The sequence below is a fragment of the Catharus ustulatus genome, chromosome 32 (assembly GCF_009819885.2).
Source record: "Catharus ustulatus isolate bCatUst1 chromosome 32, bCatUst1.pri.v2, whole genome shotgun sequence".
In the NCBI taxonomy this organism is placed as follows: Eukaryota; Metazoa; Chordata; class Aves; order Passeriformes; family Turdidae; genus Catharus; species Catharus ustulatus.
Genome location: NC_046252.1, coordinates 858,173 through 874,892, shown reverse-complemented (window position 1 = coordinate 874,892; position 16,720 = coordinate 858,173). Strand labels below are relative to the sequence as shown.

The following is a 16,720-nucleotide window of genomic DNA, read 5'->3' as shown; positions in this document are numbered from 1 at the left end:
GAGAACATGGTGGGGAACTGGGGACAATCAGGGACATGAGAACATTGGCGGGGAACTGGGGACATGGGGGACATGAGAACATTGGGGAAAACAGGGACATGAGAACATGGGGGGACATGAGAACATTGGGGGGGAATTGGGGACATGGGGGAAATCAGGGACACGAGAACATGGGAGAACATGGGAGAACATTGAGGGAACACAAGAACATCGCGGGGGAACTGGGGACATGGGGGAAATCAGACACATGAGAACATAAAGGGACATGAGAACATTGGGGGAACATGTGAGAACATGGGAGAACATGGTGGAACATGAGAACGTGGGGGACATGAGAACATTGGGGGGGAACTGGGGACATGGGGGAAATCAGGGACATGAGAACACGGGAGAACATGGGAGAACATGGGAGAACATGGGAGAACATGGGGGAACATGAGAACATTGGGGGGAACATGGGGGAAATCAGGTTCATGAGAACATGGGGGAACTGGGGGAACAGGGAGGAGAGAACAACGAGGAACTGGGGACATGAGAACGTGGGAGGACACGGGTGGCCCGCAGGTGTCACACAGAGGTGTCACACAGGTGCCACACGTGTCCCATGGTGTGTCCATCCCGTCACTCTGGCTGAGCCTCCATGGAGAGCTGCAGCTGCCGCAGCTCCTCGGCCAACCTGGGCAGGGCCACAAAAGGGGTGGGGTTAGAGGTGGGAGGGGTCCTGGTGACAAAGCCACACCTGTCACACACCTGTCCCAGGGGGGTCACACCTGTCCTGGGGGTCACACACCTGTCCTGAGGGTCACACCTGTCCTTAGGGGGCCACACACCTTTTCCAGGGGATCACACACCTGTCCTGGAGGGTGACACACCTGTCCTGGGGGTCACACACCTGTCCTGGGGGTCATACCCTTGTCCTGGAGGTCACACACCTGTCCCAGGGGGGTCACACACCTGTCCTGGGGGGGGGTGTCACACACCTGTCCTGGGGGGGTCACACACCTGTCCTGTAGGTCACACACCTGTCCTGGGGGTCACACACCTGTGCTGGGGGTCACACACCTGTCCTGTGGGTCACACACCTGTCCTGGGGGTCACACACCTGTCCCAAGGGGGGTCACACACCTGTCCTGCAGGTCACACACCTGTCCCAAGGGGGTCACACACCTGTCCCAAGGGGGTCACACACCTGTCCTGTGGGTCACACACCTGTCCTGCGGGTCACACACCTGTCCTGGGGGGGTCACACACCTGTCCTGTGGGTCACACACCTGTCCTGCGGGTCACACACCTGTCCTGGGGGGGTCACACACCTGTGCTGGGGGTCACACACCTGTCCCAAGGGTGTCACACACCTGTCACGCCGCTCCCGGCTCTGCTGCTGCCGCCGCAGCTCCGCCTCCAGCCGTCGCTCCGCCCGCTCCTGCTCCTCCCGCACCAATTGCCTGCGAGAATTCGGGGTTGGGGGTGGGGACAAACCCGAGTGGGCAGGGTCACCTGCGAGGGGACGGGGCCAGAGCTGGGCACTCACATGGCCACCAGTGCCTCTGGGCATATCAGCTCCACGGTCTTCTTCAAACAGCGCTCTGCACAAGGAGGGGACACTGCTCAGCACACCTGGGGGCACACCTGGGGACACACCTGGGTTTGGGGGGGCTCAGGTGTCCAGGGGGTCACTCAGGGGCTCGTGGGAGAGAGGCTCAGGTGGCCACGGGTCAGTCAGGTGTTCCCTGGGAGGAGCTCAGGAGGTCACTGAGGTGTCCCAGGGTGTCCCTTAGGTGCCCAGAGGTGTCACAAGGCGTCACTCCTGTGTCAGGAGGGACACTCAGGTGGCTTGAGGGGGGTCCCAGGGGGTCACTCAGGTGTCAGGAGGGACACTCAGGTGCTTGAGATGGGTCCCAGGGGTCACTCAGGTGTCAGGAGGGACACTCAGGTGGCTTGAGGGGGGTCCCAGGGGTCACTCAGGTGTCAGGAGGGACACTCAGGTGGCTTGAGGGGGGTCCCAGGGGGTCACTCAGGTGTCAGGAGGGACACTCAGGTGCTTGAGGGGGATCCCAGGGGTCACTCAGGTGTCGGGAGGGACACTCAGGTGGCTTAAGGGGGGTCCCAGGGGTCACTCCTGTGTCAGGAGGGACACTCAGGTGCTTGAGGGGGTTTCCCAGGGGGTCACTCAGGTGTCCCAGGGTGTCCCTTAGGTGCCCAGAGGTGTCACAAGGGTCACTCCTGTGTCAGGAGGGACACTCAGGTGGCTTGAGGGGGGTCCCAGGGGGTCACTCAGGCGCCCAGAGGTGTCACAAGGGTCACTCAGGTGTCAGGAGGGACACTCAGGTGGCTTGAGGGGGGTCCCAGGGGGTCACTCAGGTGCCCAGAGGTGTCACAAGGGTCACTCAGGTGTCAGGAGGGACACTCAGGTGCTTGAGGGGGATCCCAGGGGGTCACTCAGGTGCTTGAGGGGGATCCCAGGGGGTTACTCAGGTGCTTGAGGGGGGTCCCAGGGGGTCACTCAGGTGTCCCAGGGGGTCCCTCAAGTGCCCAGAGGTGTCACAAGGGTCACTCAGGTGTCAAGAGGGACACTCAGGTGCTTGAGGTGGGTCCCAGGGGTCACTCAGGTGTCAGGAGGGAACTCAGGTGCTTGAGGGGGGTCCCAGGGGGTCACTCAGGTGTCAGGAGGGACACTCAGGTGCTTGAGGGGGATCCCAGGGGTCACTCAGGTGTCAGGAGGGACACTCAGGTGCTTGAGGGGGGTCCCAGGGGGTCACTCAGGTGTCAGGAGGGACACTCAGGTGCTTGAGGGGGATCCCAGGGGTCACTCAGGTGTCAGGAGGGACACTCAGGTGGCTTGAGGGGGGTCCCAGGGGGTCACTCAGGTGTCAGGAGGGACACTCAGGTGCTTGAGGGGGGTCCCAGGGGGTCACTCAGGTGTCAGGAGGGACACTCAGGTGGCTTGAGGGGGTTCCCAGGGGGTCACTCAGGTGTCAGGAGGGACACTCAGGTGGCTTGAGGTGGGTCCCAGGGGTCACTCAGGTGTCAGGAGGGACACTCAGGTGGCTTGAGGGGGTTCCCAGGGGGTCACTCAGGTGTTAGAGGCTCACCCCAGTTCAGAAACTTCTCCTCCATCTTCTCCAGCTTCACCAGTTCAGCCTTCAGGTGGTCTGGAGTCTGTGGGGGGACACGGGGAGGTGATCCCAGGGTGTGTGAGGACACCCAGGTGTGTGTGGGATCCCCCAGGTGTGTGTGGGACCCCCAGGTGTGTGTGGGATCCCCCAGGTGTGTTTGGGACCCCCCAGGTGTGGGAGGGACCCCAGCCCAGGGCTCACGTGAGTGACACGCAGGTGCTTGAACTCCTCCGTGATGGCATCGAGCTTCTGGCAGTATTGCCACCTGGGGGAGGGGACACAGGGGGTGACATGGGGGTCACATGACCTGTGTCTCCAGCCCCACCTGTGTCCCCAAGCCCCACCTGTGTCCCCAGCCCCACCTTTGTTCCCGGCACTCGAATAGGAACTGCTCCCACTTCTGCTCTGTCCCTTCCAGGCCCTGTTGCTGCTCCAGGCAGATCCCCGATTTCCTGCAGGGGTCAGAGGGCACCAGGTGTGTTGGGGGAGGTCACGTGGGCACAGGTGAGGGTGAGGAGGGTCACAGATGTCCCCACTCACCTCTGGCCTTGGGCCTTCACCTCCTCACTGTGCAGCTGCGCTCTCTGCAGTAACTCTGGGGGGTCAGGGGGGTCACAAGGGTTGGGGTCAGCAGGATATGGGGGATCAAAAAGGACTATGGGGGTTCATGGGAGAGGTCAGGGGGATCATCGGGGTCAGGGGGGTCACAGGAGCCAAGGGGGTCCCTCTGTGAGGGGGACACACAGTGGGGGTCACCCCCTTTGGGGGAGTCAGGAGGGGACACAAGGGTCAGGGAATTGTGGCGGTCAAAAGGGGTCTGGAGGGGTCAGGGGAAGGTTTGGGGGAGGCTCAAAGACCTCAGGGCTCACCCTGCAACTTCTTCCGGGGCTCCTTCAGGGCCTCCTTTTGCTGCTTCACTGTGGGCAGGGGGAAGTGAGCTCAGAGCCTTCTGTCCCCACAAACACCTCAGGGTCCCTGCACACCCCACAGACCCCTCTGTGTGTGTCCTCCTCCTCTCAGTGTGCCCCTCCTCTCAGTGTCCCCCACAGACCCCTCTGTGTGTGTCCCCCTCCTCTCTGTGTCCCCCTCCAGACCCCTCAGTGTCCCCCTCCAGACCCCTCAGGGATCCCCCAGACCTCTCTGTGTGTGTCCCTCTCCTGTCTGTGTCCCCCTCCTCTCAGTGTCCCCCCCAGACCCCTCAGTGTCCCCCTCCAGACCCCTCAGATATCCCCCAGACCCCTCAGTGTCCCTCTCCCCTCAGTGTCCCCCTCCTCTCAATGTCCCCCCCTCCAGACCCCTCAGGGATCCCCCAGACCCCTCAGTGTCACCCCCCTCCAGATCCCTCAGTGTCCCCCTCCAGATCCCTCAGTGTCCCCCCTCCTCTCAATGTCCCCCCCTCCAGACCCCTCAGGGATCCCCCTGACCCCTCAGGGATCCCCCAGACGACTCACGCTTCTCCAACCGCTGGTGCAGCTCCTCACTGCTCTGCTGTGCCCTCGCCAGCTCCTCCACCACGACCCGATGGACTGTGGGACAGGATGGGATGGACAGAGGGACATGAGGGGCATGGGAACACGGGGGGAACACAGGGCTCCTCACACTCACCCTTCCGCAGGGTGTGCGCCTGCTTCTGCAGCACCTCCACCTCAGGGTGACCTGAGGGGGCAGCTGGGCAGGACCCAGGGACGCTGCTTTTCTTGGGGACACCTGGCAGCACCTGCCCCTTGGGGCGGGGGGACACGGGGGGTCTCAGGGTGTCCTGCTTGTTGAGCTCCTCACTGCGTGGGTCCTTTTCCATCATGGCAGGCTGGAGGGACACGGGGGATGATGATGGTGGGCACTGGTTTGTCCTCTCCCGTCACCTTGTCATCCTCTTTGTTTCCCTTTTCCCATCCTCAGCCCCACATTTCACCATTTCCTCCCTCCTTATTTTTTTTTCTCTCTTTTCTCCATGGTTTCTCCCATTTCTGTCACCTCCTTCCTCCAGTTCCCGCCACCTCCGTCCCTCCTTTCCCTCTCCAGTCCTTTCCCTTCTTGCTCCATTTTCCTCTTCCCAGTCCCCTTCTCACACTTTGCTTTCTTGTGTCTTTACACTTCGTCCCTTTTCACCCCCCATTTCCCTTCAGCTTCTTTCTGTGGTTTGTCAGCTCCTCTCCTTCCCACTCCCTCACATTTTCCTGCCCTTTTCCCCTCACGTTTTCCCACTTTTCCCCCCTCACGTTTTCCCACTTTTCCCCTCATGTTTTCCCACCCTTTTCCCCTCACGTTTTGCCTCTCTTTCCCCCTCATGTTTTCCCACTTTCCCCCTCACATTTTCCCACTTCCCCTTCACGTTTTTCCACCTTTTTCCCTCACGTTTTCCCTTTTCTCCCCTCACGTTTTCCCTCTTTTCCCCTCACATTTTCCCACTTTCCCCTCATGTTTTCCCATTCTTTTCCCCTCACGTTTTCCCGCTCTTTTCCCCTCACGTTTTCCCGCTCTTTTGCCCTCACGTTTTCCCACTTCCCCCTCACGTTTTCCCACTTTTCCCCTCACGTTTTTCTGCTTTTCCCCTCAGGTTTCCCGCTCTTTTCCCCTCACGTTTTCCCTCTCTTTTCCCCTCACGTTTTCCCTTTTCTCCCCTCACGTTTTCCCACTTTTCCCCTCACATTTTCCCGTTCTTTTCCCCTCACGTTTTCCCATCCTTTTCCCCTCACGTTTTCCCTCTCTTTTCCCCTCACATTTTCCCGTTCTTTTCCCCTCACGTTTTCCCATCCTTTTCCCCTCACGTTTTCCCTCTCTTTTCCCCTCACGTTTTCCCTTTTCTCCCCTCACGTTTTCCCACTTTTCCCCTCATGTTTTCCCGCTCTTTTCCCCTCACGTTTTCCCACTTTTCCCCTCACGTTTCCCCCTCTTTTCCCCTCACATTTTCTCACCCTTTCCCCCTCACGTTTCCCCCTCTTTTCCCCTCACATTTTCTCACCCTTTCCACCTCACGTTTTCCCACTCTTTTCCCCTCACATTTTCCCACTTTTCCCCTCACGTTTCCCCCTCTTTTCCCCTCACATTTTCCCGCCCTTCTCCCCTCACATTTCCCTGCCTTTTCCCCTCACATTTTCTCTCCATTTCCCTTTTATTTTCCCACTTTTTTGCTTCACATGTCCCCACCTTTTCCCCTCATGTTTTCCCACCATTTTCATCATACATTTTTCCACCTTTCCCCTCACGTCTTCCCACCGTTTTCTGTCCACACTTTGCCCTACTTTTTGTCCCCTTTTCCAGCTGTTTCTGTCCCTTCCTGATGCCATTTTCTGTACCCTTTTCACCCCTAGTCTGTCACTTCTTCCGTATATTCTCTTACCTCTTTTCTGCTCCCTTTCCCGTCTATTTTTGCTGTCCGTTTCTTGTCACCTCTTGCAGCCTTTCCTGTCAAATTTTCCCACCATTTTCTTGTGTTCTCCCACTGATTTTTGTCCTCTCATCTCTCCATTTTCTCTCCCATTTTCGCTCTTTTCTGTCTGCTCTCGCCCACCTTTTCTTTCAGGTTTTATCCCCATATTCTCTCCCGCATTTCTCTCATTTTTGGTTCCCTTTTCCTTCTTCTCTGTCCCATTTCCTCTCTGTTCTCATCTCCTCTTCCCCTTTCCTTCTTCCCCTCACCCTTGAGGCCCTGTCCCCTCATCCCCTCACCCTCAGGCCATGTCCCTGCTGTCCCCTCACCCTTGAAGCCCTGTCCCCTCATCCCCTCACTGCTCAGGCCATCCCCACAGGCTGTGTCCCCTTGTCCCCCTCTCCCTTTATCCTTCAGGCCCTGCCCCCTCATCCCCTCAGGCCATGTCCCCTCATCCCTCCATCCCCTCACCCCTCAGGGCGTGTCCCCCCATCCCCTCACCCCTCAGGCCATGTCCCCTCATCCCCCCATCCCCTCACTCCTCAGGCCCTGTCCCCCTGTTCCTTCACCCCTCAGGCCATGTCCCCTCTTCCCCTCACCATTCAGGCTGTGTCCCCTCACCTTTCAGGCCCTGTCCCCCATCCCCTCACCTTTCAGGCCCTGTCCCCGCATCCCCTCACCCCTCAGGCCATGTCCCCTCATCCCTCCATCCCCTCACCCCTCAGGCCCTGTCCCCACATCCCCTCACCCCTCAGTCCATGTCCCCCCATCCCCTAACCCCTCAGGCCGTGTCCCCCTGTCCCCTCACCCTTCAGGCTGTGTCCCCCCCATCCCCTCACCCTCAGTCTGTGTCCCCTCATCCCCCCATCCCCTCACCCCTCGGGCCCTGTCCCCCATCCCCTCACCCTCAGGCCCTGTCCCCGCATCCCCTCACCCCTCAGTCCGTGTCCCCTCATCCCCCCATCCCCTCACCCCTCAGGCCCTGTCCCTCCATCCCCTCACCCTCAGTCCGTGTCCCCTCATCCCCCCACATCCCCTCACCCCTCAGGCCCTGTCCCCCATCCCCTCACCCTCAAGCCCTGTCCCCGCATCCCCTAGCCCCTCAGGCCGTGCCCCCTCATCCCCCCTAACCCCTCAGGCCCTGTCCCCTCATTCCTTCACCCCTCAGGCCCTGTCCCCTCATCCCCTCACCCTCAGGCCGTGTCCCCTCATCCCCCTAGTCCCCCCAGACTCAGGACTCTCCCCAGGGTCTCAGTGTTTATTGTCAGCCCTCGGGCTCGGGCGCCTCGGGGCGCGCAGGTGCGGCACAGAACGGTGCCGGGTAGCGGATGAACAGCCAGTCCTCCTCCTTCTTGAGCCAGCGCAGCAGCTTGGTCAGCACGGCGATGGCGCCCGCCTTCGTCACCAGCGGGCTGAAGCAGCTGTACAGCTCGAACTTGCTGGTCACCTGTGGGAACCCACACCTGTTAACTGGGATTTACTGGTGGCACCACCAGTGAGCATCCTGTTAATTGTGGGATTTACTGACAGCACCAGTGGGCATCCCATTAATTGTGGGATTTACTGATGGCACTACCAGTGAGCATCCCATTAATTGAAGGATTTACTGATGGCACCACCAGTGGGCATCCCAATAAATGTGGGATTTACTGATTGCAAAAGTGGGCATCCCATTAATTGTGGGATTTACTGATGGCACTACCAGTTGTCATCCCAATAAATGTGGGATTTACTGATGGCACCACCAGTGGGCATCCCAATAAATGTGGGATTTACTGATGGCAAAAGTGGGCATCCCATTAATTGTGGGATCTACTGACAGCATCCCAGTAACTGTGGGATTTGCTGATGGTACCACCAATGAGCATCCCAGTATTACTGACGGCACTGACACCACATCCCATTAATTGTGGGATCTACTGACGGCACCACCAGCCCCTAACTCTGGGATCCTCTCAGAGCAGCACAAACACGCGCTGCTGACTCCAGCGGCTCCTTCCCCGCGGCTCACCCAGGCCAGGAGCGTTTCCTTCTCCGCCACATGGTAGAGCAGGCGCAGGGGCCGGTGCGGGCTGTGCACCCGGCTGTGCAGGTAGTGGTACAGGTCGAAGAGCCGGTGCTGCTCCTCCTCGCTGGTGTAGGGCTCCTCCAGCTCGGGGCTGCGGCCAGCGAGGGAGGGGAGACACGGCAGTCAGTTAAACACCGGGAACACCCCCCCATCCCAATTCTGGGGTACCCCTGCCCACCTGGTGAACTGCGGCAGCTGCTGCATCTCCTCCGGCCCTTCCAAAGGTTTGTAGAGGAAATGCCGGAGCTCGGGGGCACCGGGGCGGGACGGGCCGTACCCCGCTCCCCCTCGCACAGCCGCGGCCAGCTCGGCCAACCATCCCTGAGCCCGCAGCGTGTCCTCCAGCTGCCTCCGGCACGCAGCCGCCGCGTAGAAACCCTCCCGCTCCGTGGACAGCAGGATCAGCGTCACGCCGCCTTCCTCCTCCTCCTCCTCGCCCAACCTCGCCGCGTACGCATAGAAATACCCATCGGGATTAAAACGTGGCAAACACACGGGGGTCCACACCTCGCCCGCGCCCGCCCCGCCGCCCAGCAGGTTGAGCAGCAGGTGCAGGTCGCTGGCGCAGAGCCGCCCGCCCTCGGCCAGCGCTCGCTGTCGCGCCGCTGTCACCAGGCGGCCCCGGGCTGCCAGCACGGCCAGGGCGGGCGCGGGGCGAGCGGCGGCGGCGGCGCGGCGCAGAGCCCCGGACACGGCCCGGCGGAGCCCCCCGGGCAAGGGCAGGCAGCGAGCGGCTCCCAGCAGCAGCCGCCCATCGGCAGCGGCCCCGCAGAGCAGCCGGTCCAGCACGGCCTCGGCGCCCGCCAGCAGCCGGCGGAGGTCGAAGCCACGGCGGCGAGCGAAGACTCGGGCGATGCCGCCGCGGGTCAGCAGGGACAGGATCTGCTCGTGAACGAAGGCGAGCTCCCTCCGCAGCTGCGCCGCCGATTGCCGTGTGCGGGACACCGACACGAGCAGCAGCGGGCCCCGCTGCTCGAACACCAGCGTGCGGTCCTCTGTGAGAGAGAGAGGGGACACGGCGGTCACACGGGGTGGGGGGACACCGAGGGACTTGGGGAATGGTTGTTTTGGAGAGTGGCTGTAGCAAGGAAGGATTTTTTGGAGGGTGGTAGCACCCAGGAAGGGGTATGGGGGAAAGAGAGTTTTGGGGGGGTGGTTGTAGCCGGGTGGGCTGATTTGGTAGATTCAGCTGTAGCTGGGAGAGGAGGTTTTGGGGGTGGGATGCTGTGTTTGGAGAGGGCTGTTCTTACCAGGGATGTGGCTGTACCTGTGGGGGCTGTTTCAGGGCTACCTGGGGGCGGGGCTGGGCAGGTTTGGGGTTACCCGTGTGTAAATCTGGGGGTTCCATGGTCCCGTACCGGAGCAGATGGCACGGATGGCATTGCCGCCGCTCTGGATGAAGGACACCAGGGCCATCATGACACCCATGGTGGCCGCCAGCGCCTCCTCGTTGCCGTGCCGGGAGTAGATGGGCTTGCCGGCCTCACTGAGCACGAACACGTGTTTGCGCCGCGCTCGCCAGCCCGCGGCCGCCACGTCCTCGTCCGCGCCACGCCGCCCGCCCGGGGCCGACGTGGCCGCTGCTGCTGTCACCGCTGCTGTCACCTCCTCCTCTTCCTCACTGGGGTGACACACTGGGGACATCACCACTGGTGTCGCTTCCTCCTCTTCCTCCTCAGGGTGACATGCTGGGGATGTCACTGCCGCTGTCACCTCCTCTTCCTCTCTGGGGTGACACACTGCGGATGTCACTGCCGTTGTCACCTCCTCTTCCTCACTGCGGTGACGCGCTGGGGATGTCACCGCTGCTGTCACCTCCTCCTCTTTCTCCTCACAGTGACATGCTGGGGATGTCACTGCCGCTGTCACCTCCTCTTCCTCACCAGGGTGACATGCTGGGGACGTCACCGCTGCTGTCACCTCCTCTTCAGCCCCTACATGGGGATGTGCTGGGGACATTGTGGCCTTGGTCATCTCCTCCTCACTGAGCTGCATGCCGGGGGATGTCACTGCCGTTGTCACCGCCGTGGTCACCTCTTCCTCCTCCTCACCAGCATGACAGCTCTGGGACGTTGTGGCTGGTGCCAGCACATCTTCATCCCGGCCACATGGCCCACCTTGGGATGTCACACCCACTGCCACCTCCTCATCCTCACTGGGGTGGCACCCCAGGGACATTGTGGCTGTCACCACTGCAGCCACCTCCTTGTCCTCCTCCTCCTCCTCATTCGAAGCAGGGTGACACACAGATGATGTCACGGCTGCCACTGCTGTCACACTTTCCTCCTCATCCTCCCCACTGTGGTGACAACCAGGGAACACCGTGTCCACTGTCCTCGCTGGGTCCATCTCTGCCACACCTGTGACCAGCAGGGGGCGCCGGGGCGGGGCCCGCACACCTGAACGGCCCCGCCCTGCCCCACCCTGCCCTCGCCAAGGGTGGGGTCAGGGGTCCTGGGCGCTGCCTTGGCCACGGCACCTGTGGGGGGATGTGGGGTGGGGTCAGCGGGGGTGTGGCTCCACAAGCCACGCCCCCAATCCGCACCTTGTGGGCAAACCCCCAGCCCCACCCAGTAGCACCCAGCCCTGGGGGTCTTCCCCAAGGCCACGCCCACTAACAAAGCCACGCCCCATAGAGCCTCACCCCGGAACACCCCCCACGTGCCACATTGACCACGCCCCCACAATAAACCACGCCCATCACAAGCGATAAACCCCGCCCCCGAACCACTTTAACCCCGCCCCCCGAGCCCCCTGGGGCCGCCCCGCCCCTCACAAAGCTCCGCCCTCCGGCTCGATCGCCCCTCGGCCGCCCCCTCCCCACCTGCCCCCGCCTTGGCCCCGCCCCCACAGTGCCCGCCCCCTCTGGCTCCGCCTCCGCGCTGTCCCCGCCCCGCGCGCGCTCACCGGCCGCGCTCCCGCTCCCGCCGCCACCGCCGCTTCCGGGGCCACCGCGCCGCGCGCCTCGTGACGTCACCGCGCCGCCGCAGCCACCAATCACCGCGCGGCGCGGAGGAAGGGGGCGGAGCATCCGCGCGCCGACCAATCAGCGGGCGCGGGGCGGGGCCTGAGGAGCGACGCCTCTTTTGGCGGGTTCTCCCGCTCCACCCCCTCCCTTCATTCTCCGTGTGACGTCACGAGGGGGCGGGGCCGGGGCGCAGCCTCGTGATGAGGGGCGGGGCCAGAGGGACCCCTATAGGGGCTATAGGAGCCCGGCCGCGCCCCCGCAGGGTCCCAAGGGCCATAGGGGACCCTAAATGTCTCTGGGAGCCCCAGATGAGCCCTAGGAGCCACCGGCACACCAGGGGTGCTTTAGGGCACCACAGAAGTTCTATAGGCACCACCAAAAGACCCATATAGGATCTGTAAGGACACCCAAAATCTCCACAGTGGCTTCTCAGAGGCTCTACAGGGTGTCTAGAACCCCCCCCAGATACGCTGCAGGGGCAATAGGGACTCCAAAAAGCCCCACAGAGCCCCTAAACAGCCCCTCCATGGATCCTCAGGCTCCCACAGGAGCCCCCCCAAAGTGCCCCAGGGGATCTTTACGCCCCCACCTCGTGCCCAGCCCAGGGGCCGGGCTCCAGCCCAGGGGTGGGGCCTGGGCCCTGAAAACCCCCCGAGATCCCCTCCGAGCCCCACACACCTGAGACCCTCCCCCAGGACCCCGATGGCACCTCCACCACCCCCCGGCCACCTCAGCCTGGCCCGTGGGGTGCAGGTGAGAGCAGCACCCCGAGATCGGGGGGCCGCCGGGAGCTGAGGGGGCCGCGGGCATCCGGGGCGGGGTGGGGGCCCGAGGGCGGCCGCGGCACTTCCTGGCCCCGGAAAGGGGAAGTGAAAGAAGGGACCCGGCTGCCAAGGGGGGGACCCCGAGAGGGTTGGGGGGACGCGGGAGCTCCGGCCGCCCCCGTTTTGGGGGGCCGCAGGTGACCCCTTGCCTCCCCAGCCCCCCCTGTACCAGGACGCTGTCGCTCGTCGGGCTCTGCGCCCCGCCCTGCTCAGGTGAGTACTCGCCACAAGGGACAGGTGGCCCGGACAGGTGACCCGGACAGGTGTCCCCTCCCTCCCCTCCACTGTCCCCCCCCCAGGAGCGTTTCGGTGCCGGCCGAGCCCCCCGCGCCCCCCGCCATGGATGTCACCTACGCCGTGGTCAACAAACCCCGCCGGGGGGGCGGGGCCGCGGGGAGAGGCCCCTCCCCCTTGGACAGAGACCACGCCCCCTTCGCAAGAGACTCCGCCCCCTCGGGCACGTGCTCGCTGCCGGGCAGCCCCGTGCGCCGCCCCTCCCCCAGCCCGGCAGGTGAGTGGGGGGGTTTGGGGGGGTTTAAGGAGCTCAGGGACCCCCCCAAAGGTTAATTCTGACCCTGCTCCCACCCCCCAGGATCCCCCAGACCCACGGATGGCGCCTACGAGGTCGTGACCCCCCCTGCAGACCCCAGCAGCAGCCCCTGCCTTGGTGAGAATGGGGGGCCACGGTGTCCTGGGGAGGGGGTCTGGGGGGTGTCCAGGGGGGTTCAGGGGGGACAGCACTGTCCAGCCCCCCCTCCTCACTGACCCCCTGCTCCCCCTCCAGGGTTTAACTCCCGCATTGGGAAGCCCAAGGGCCCACGGGACCCCCCGGCTGAGTGGTCCCAGGTGTGAGGGGGGGCCCAGATCCCTGAGCTCCCCCACCACCCACTACAGAGGAGGGGCTGCAGCAAAACCTGACCAATCCTGACAGAACCCAAGATAGAAAAAAACAATTTATTATAACAAATAAAAACCGATTGCAAGACACAGACGTGCCTGGGGGGAGTCCTGAGCGGGCTCAGCTGCCGAGGTGGTCTCAGGTCTGCAGGTGGGTCCCGCTGGGGGGGGGTCTCCAGGTGCTGGGGAGGGTCCTGGGGGGCTCAGGTGGCGCGGGGGGGCTCAGGTGACGCTGAGCAGGCGGCGCTTGGGGGCCGTGGCCGTGTACGGGTGCCAGCGCCACTCCACGTCGGCTGCGTCCCCCTGCTCCAGGGTCCCCAGGCGGATCAGGTAGGCTGGGGAGGGGGACACACGGGGGGTTGTTGGGATGTTTGGGGACATTGGGGGACCCCTTTTAGGGGACAGTAGGGGACACTCACGCCTCAGCTGGAAACGGGGTCCGACCTCCTCCAGCTCCACCGTCCGCCCCCGGCGCCGGTACACGTGGTTCCTGTGGGGAGGGGGAGGTCAGAGGGGACAGTGGGGAGGGGTCTGTCCATGTCACTGTGTCCCCACGTGTCACCCACCGCACTAAAATGACGTCATCCTCGTTGGCAAAGGTCACCACGCGGCGGCTCTCGGGTCGGGGCACGGGGAACAGGTGCTTGAGGATGGTCCCAACCTAAGGGGGGGGACAGCAATGGGGTCACCCCACCCCTGGGACCTCCCCCCATGTCCCCCCTGCCCCCCCAGCCGTACCCTTTTTCCAAGAGTGGAATCCAGACGCAGCAGCAGCAGGTGGGGGGCGGCCAGCGGGGCCCCCCCGAGCCCCCCGACCTCCTGGCGCAGCACGGCCCCGCTCAGGGTGAAGTAGGCAGTGGGGCCATGGGGCAGGTGGGACACGGTCAGCCCATCTAGGAGGGGTGGGGCTCTGTCAGGACACACCCCTCCAACACACCACACCCCCTATGTGGATTAACCCCACCCCCAAAAAAAGGGGAGACCACCCCCCCATAAAAAAGGGGAGCACTGACCGGGCCGCCCGCGCGTCTCGTGCAGCACCAGCAGGTCGGTGACGCCCGCGGCCCGGCACGCCCCGACCAGAGCGCCCAGCTCGGCACGGCCCCGGTTCATCCGGCGAGCCCCCGGCAGCAGCAGGCACAGCTCCTGGCCAGGGGGACAGGGGTGGGGTCAGAGAGCCCCACTTGTGTCACCATGGTGTCCCCCATATCACCCCCTGGTGTCCCCCAACAGAGCGGGACAAGGACACGCCCATCGCTGGCACCGCCCCTTTCACCAAATAAGGGTCACTGGGAGCCACGCCCATGCTGAGGCCACGCCCACAAAGACCCCTCCCACTCCTGCGGGTTTCACCCCCCAAGGGGTGGGGCCAAACAAGCCCCTCCCACTGCCCAACCACACCCACAAAAGTCCCACCCCTTCTTGAAGCCACGCCCCCCCCATGGGATGGGGTCAAGGTGGTCAAGCTGGGCCACACCCACCCCAGAGCCACATCCAGCTCAGGTCATACCCCAAAACTGGCCACACCCAGCTCAGACCACACCCAAGTCTGGCCACACCCACAGAACCACACCCAGTGCAGACCACACCCAAACCTGGCCACACCCCCAGAGCCACACCCAGCTCACAACACACCCAAACTGGCCATGCCCACCCCAGAACCACACCCAGCTCAGGCCCCACCCAGCTAAGACCACACACAGACCAGGCCACACCCCCAGAACCACACCCAGCTCAGACCACACCCACCCATGAGCCCCACCCATCTCAGGCCACACCCAGCTCACACCACACCCAAACTGGCCACGCTCACCTCAGAGCCACACCCAAACTGGCCACGCCCATCCCAGAGCCACACCCAAACCTGGCCACGCCCACCTTGGCGAAGAGGCGCAGGCGGGAGCTGGGGTCGCGCGACGTCGTCACCATCACCTTGGGGGGCTCCAGCCCCGCCCACCTGTACTCGTCATCCTGGCTGTCACCTGTCCCTGGGGGCGGGGCTTTGTCAGGCCACGCCCCCTGTACTCCCAGCCCCGCCCACTGCAGCCACACCCACCCGGGGTCAGTTGGGGTCAATTCAGTGACTCAGTTTTAGGGGGATTTGGATTTAATTCCCATTTTGGGGAATTCATGGCTCATTTTGGGGGAATGAGGCCCAGATTTGGGGTGCAGCCCCCCACTCATTTTGGGCTGAATTCAATCTTATTAAGAAATTAAAAACCCACGCGTAATTTGGGGAAATTTGACAAATTTAATTCTAGGGCCAGTCTATTTTTTTAGTTCTTTTTTGGGCTTCCCTGACTCTCCTGATCCAGAATTTCCCCCCTCCCCACTTTGGGGTCCAGCTCACCATCCAAGGCTCTTGCCTGTCCCCCATCCCTGGGTTTGGAAGTTCCAATCTCCCCAAATTTGGGGGTCCCTCTCCTCACCCTCCCCCCCAATTTGGGGGTCCCACTCACCTGCTGGTGCCTCGAAGTCGAACTCGAGCTCCTTCTGCAGGGCCAGCGCCTCGTGCCGCAGCTCCGTGGGCAGCAGCCGATTCTCTGGGGGGCAGAGAAATGAGGGGGGGGCTCACAGGACCCCCAACCCTCCCCATTTCAAACACCCCAGCCCCAAATAAACCCGCAGCACTCCCAATCTCCCTTTTAACAACCCCAATCCTGTTAAACTCTTTCTTATCCCCCTCAAGCTCTGCTTAACTCCCCAAAATCTCCTTTGTTCCCTTTTCACACTCCTAGAACCTCTCCTAACACCCCTTAACTCCTCCCAAACCCCCCCCAAATTCCTCCCTGCCCCTCTTTACCCCTCCCGCTGTATTTTCCCCCCTCCCAGCCCCTCTCTCGTTCCCTCCCCGTGTCCCGGTACCATCGAGCGCTCTCTTCAGGCTCTCCCTGCGCTCCCGCTGCCGCTGCTGCTGCTGCTCCCTCGCCCGGCGCTGCAGGTACTCCCGGCGCTCCCGGGCCTGGCGCCGCAGCTGCGACACGGCGACAGACAGGGGTGACACCGGGGGTGACACCGGGCGGGGATGTGGGGAAGGACCCGGTGTGGGGCACACTGAGCGATGAGGGGATGGGGGACACACGGCTGAGGGGGGATTGGAGGTGGCATCGAGGGGTTGGGGACAGCGGTGACATTGGGGGACAGCGGATAAAGAGTGAGGGGCACGTGAGGGGGGATATGGGGATACGGGGAGTGGGGTAGGGCTCGTTGTGGGGAACACGGAGAGAGGAGAGGATGGACACGGGGGCGAGGTGGGGGGAGGTCGGAGGCGCCATGGAGGGATGGGGGACACGCGGGGACAAGGGGAGGACACGAGGGGGACCCGGGACCCCAAAACTCTCCGCCCCCCTCACCATGGCGGCGGCCGCTCCGCGCTGCTCCTCACACGCCGGCACCTCCCAGCACCGCCGCCTCCCATTGGCCGAGCGCTGGCGGACCAATGGGAGAGCGCGGTGCTGCCAGGAAGGGGCGGGAACT

General features: G+C 63.2%; 4 protein-coding genes across 5 annotated transcripts; 1 reads left to right on the top strand and 3 right to left on the bottom strand.

Annotated features, from left to right (window-relative positions):
• Positions 1-78: 78 nt before the first annotated feature.
• Positions 79-7,703, bottom strand: LOC117009281 (trichohyalin-like). Of its 2 annotated transcripts, XM_033083516.1 has the most exons (12): positions 7,678-7,703; positions 6,457-6,521; positions 4,722-4,923; positions 4,568-4,642; positions 3,986-4,033; positions 3,657-3,711; positions 3,479-3,568; positions 3,318-3,381; positions 3,093-3,159; positions 1,532-1,586; positions 1,356-1,445; positions 79-676 (listed from the first exon to the last, which is right to left on the bottom strand). In XM_033083516.1, exons 3-12 carry the CDS (start codon positions 4,915-4,917, stop codon positions 622-624), a joined length of 795 nt encoding a protein of 264 aa, XP_032939407.1. In that variant the 5' UTR covers positions 4,918-4,923; positions 6,457-6,521; positions 7,678-7,703; the 3' UTR covers positions 79-621. The 2 variants fall into 2 exon arrangements, with proteins under 2 accessions (XP_032939407.1, XP_032939406.1); XM_033083515.1 differs by lacking the exon at positions 7,678-7,703 and having other exon boundaries at positions 6,457-6,741.
• Positions 7,704-7,730: 27 nt separating this feature from the next.
• MON1B (MON1 homolog B, secretory trafficking associated) lies at positions 7,731-11,501 on the bottom strand. Its single transcript, XM_033083511.1, has 5 exons — positions 11,462-11,501; positions 9,913-11,033; positions 8,733-9,549; positions 8,498-8,645; positions 7,731-7,933 (listed from the first exon to the last, which is right to left on the bottom strand). Exons 2-5 carry the CDS (start codon positions 10,901-10,903, stop codon positions 7,751-7,753), a joined length of 2,139 nt encoding a protein of 712 aa, XP_032939402.1. The 5' UTR covers positions 10,904-11,033; positions 11,462-11,501; the 3' UTR covers positions 7,731-7,750.
• Positions 11,502-11,566: 65 nt separating this feature from the next.
• PTPN18 (protein tyrosine phosphatase non-receptor type 18) lies at positions 11,567-13,333 on the top strand. The gene is made up of 5 exons (XM_033083517.1): positions 11,567-12,275; positions 12,504-12,559; positions 12,646-12,857; positions 12,939-13,013; positions 13,131-13,333. The coding sequence occupies exons 1-5, from the start codon at positions 12,225-12,227 to the stop codon at positions 13,196-13,198; spliced, it is 462 nt and encodes a 153-aa protein (XP_032939408.1). The 5' UTR covers positions 11,567-12,224; the 3' UTR covers positions 13,199-13,333.
• IMP4 (IMP U3 small nucleolar ribonucleoprotein 4) lies at positions 13,287-16,647 on the bottom strand. The gene is made up of 9 exons (XM_033083514.1): positions 16,597-16,647; positions 16,109-16,217; positions 15,703-15,786; positions 15,122-15,231; positions 14,257-14,389; positions 13,982-14,136; positions 13,810-13,904; positions 13,663-13,733; positions 13,287-13,578 (listed from the first exon to the last, which is right to left on the bottom strand). Exons 1-9 carry the CDS (start codon positions 16,597-16,599, stop codon positions 13,466-13,468), a joined length of 873 nt encoding a protein of 290 aa, XP_032939405.1. The 5' UTR covers positions 16,600-16,647; the 3' UTR covers positions 13,287-13,465.
• Between the last annotated feature and the right edge of the window lie 73 nt (positions 16,648-16,720).

Coding starts and splice junctions, on each gene's coding strand:
- PTPN18 (XM_033083517.1), top strand. CDS start 12,225: ATGGCACCTCCACCACCCCCCGGCCACCTCAGCCTGGCCCGTGGGGTG. Junction 12,560..12,645: donor CTGCGCCCCGCCCTGCTCAG/GTGAGTACTCGC, acceptor TCCCCCCCCCAG/GAGCGTTTCGGTGCCGGCCG. Junction 13,014..13,130: donor CAGCAGCAGCCCCTGCCTTG/GTGAGAATGGGG, acceptor CTCCCCCTCCAG/GGTTTAACTCCCGCATTGGG.
- MON1B (XM_033083511.1), bottom strand. CDS start 10,903: ATGGACCCAGCGAGGACAGTGGACACGGTGTTCCCTGGTTGTCACCAC. Junction 8,646..8,732: donor CAGCTGCCGCAGTTCACCAG/GTGGGCAGGGGT, acceptor CGCTGGCCGCAG/CCCCGAGCTGGAGGAGCCCT. Junction 7,934..8,497: donor AGGAAACGCTCCTGGCCTGG/GTGAGCCGCGGG, acceptor GGGTTCCCACAG/GTGACCAGCAAGTTCGAGCT.
- LOC117009281 (XM_033083516.1), bottom strand. CDS start 4,917: ATGATGGAAAAGGACCCACGCAGTGAGGAGCTCAACAAGCAGGACACC. Junction 4,034..4,567: donor GCACCAGCGGTTGGAGAAGC/GTGAGTCGTCTG, acceptor CCCTGCCCACAG/TGAAGCAGCAAAAGGAGGCC. Junction 3,569..3,656: donor GTGAAGGCCCAAGGCCAGAG/GTGAGTGGGGAC, acceptor TGACCCCTGCAG/GAAATCGGGGATCTGCCTGG.
- IMP4 (XM_033083514.1), bottom strand. Junction 15,787..16,108: donor CCTGAAGAGAGCGCTCGATG/GTACCGGGACAC, acceptor TCTGCCCCCCAG/AGAATCGGCTGCTGCCCACG. Junction 13,734..13,809: donor GATGACGTCATTTTAGTGCG/GTGGGTGACACG, acceptor CCCTCCCCACAG/GAACCACGTGTACCGGCGCC.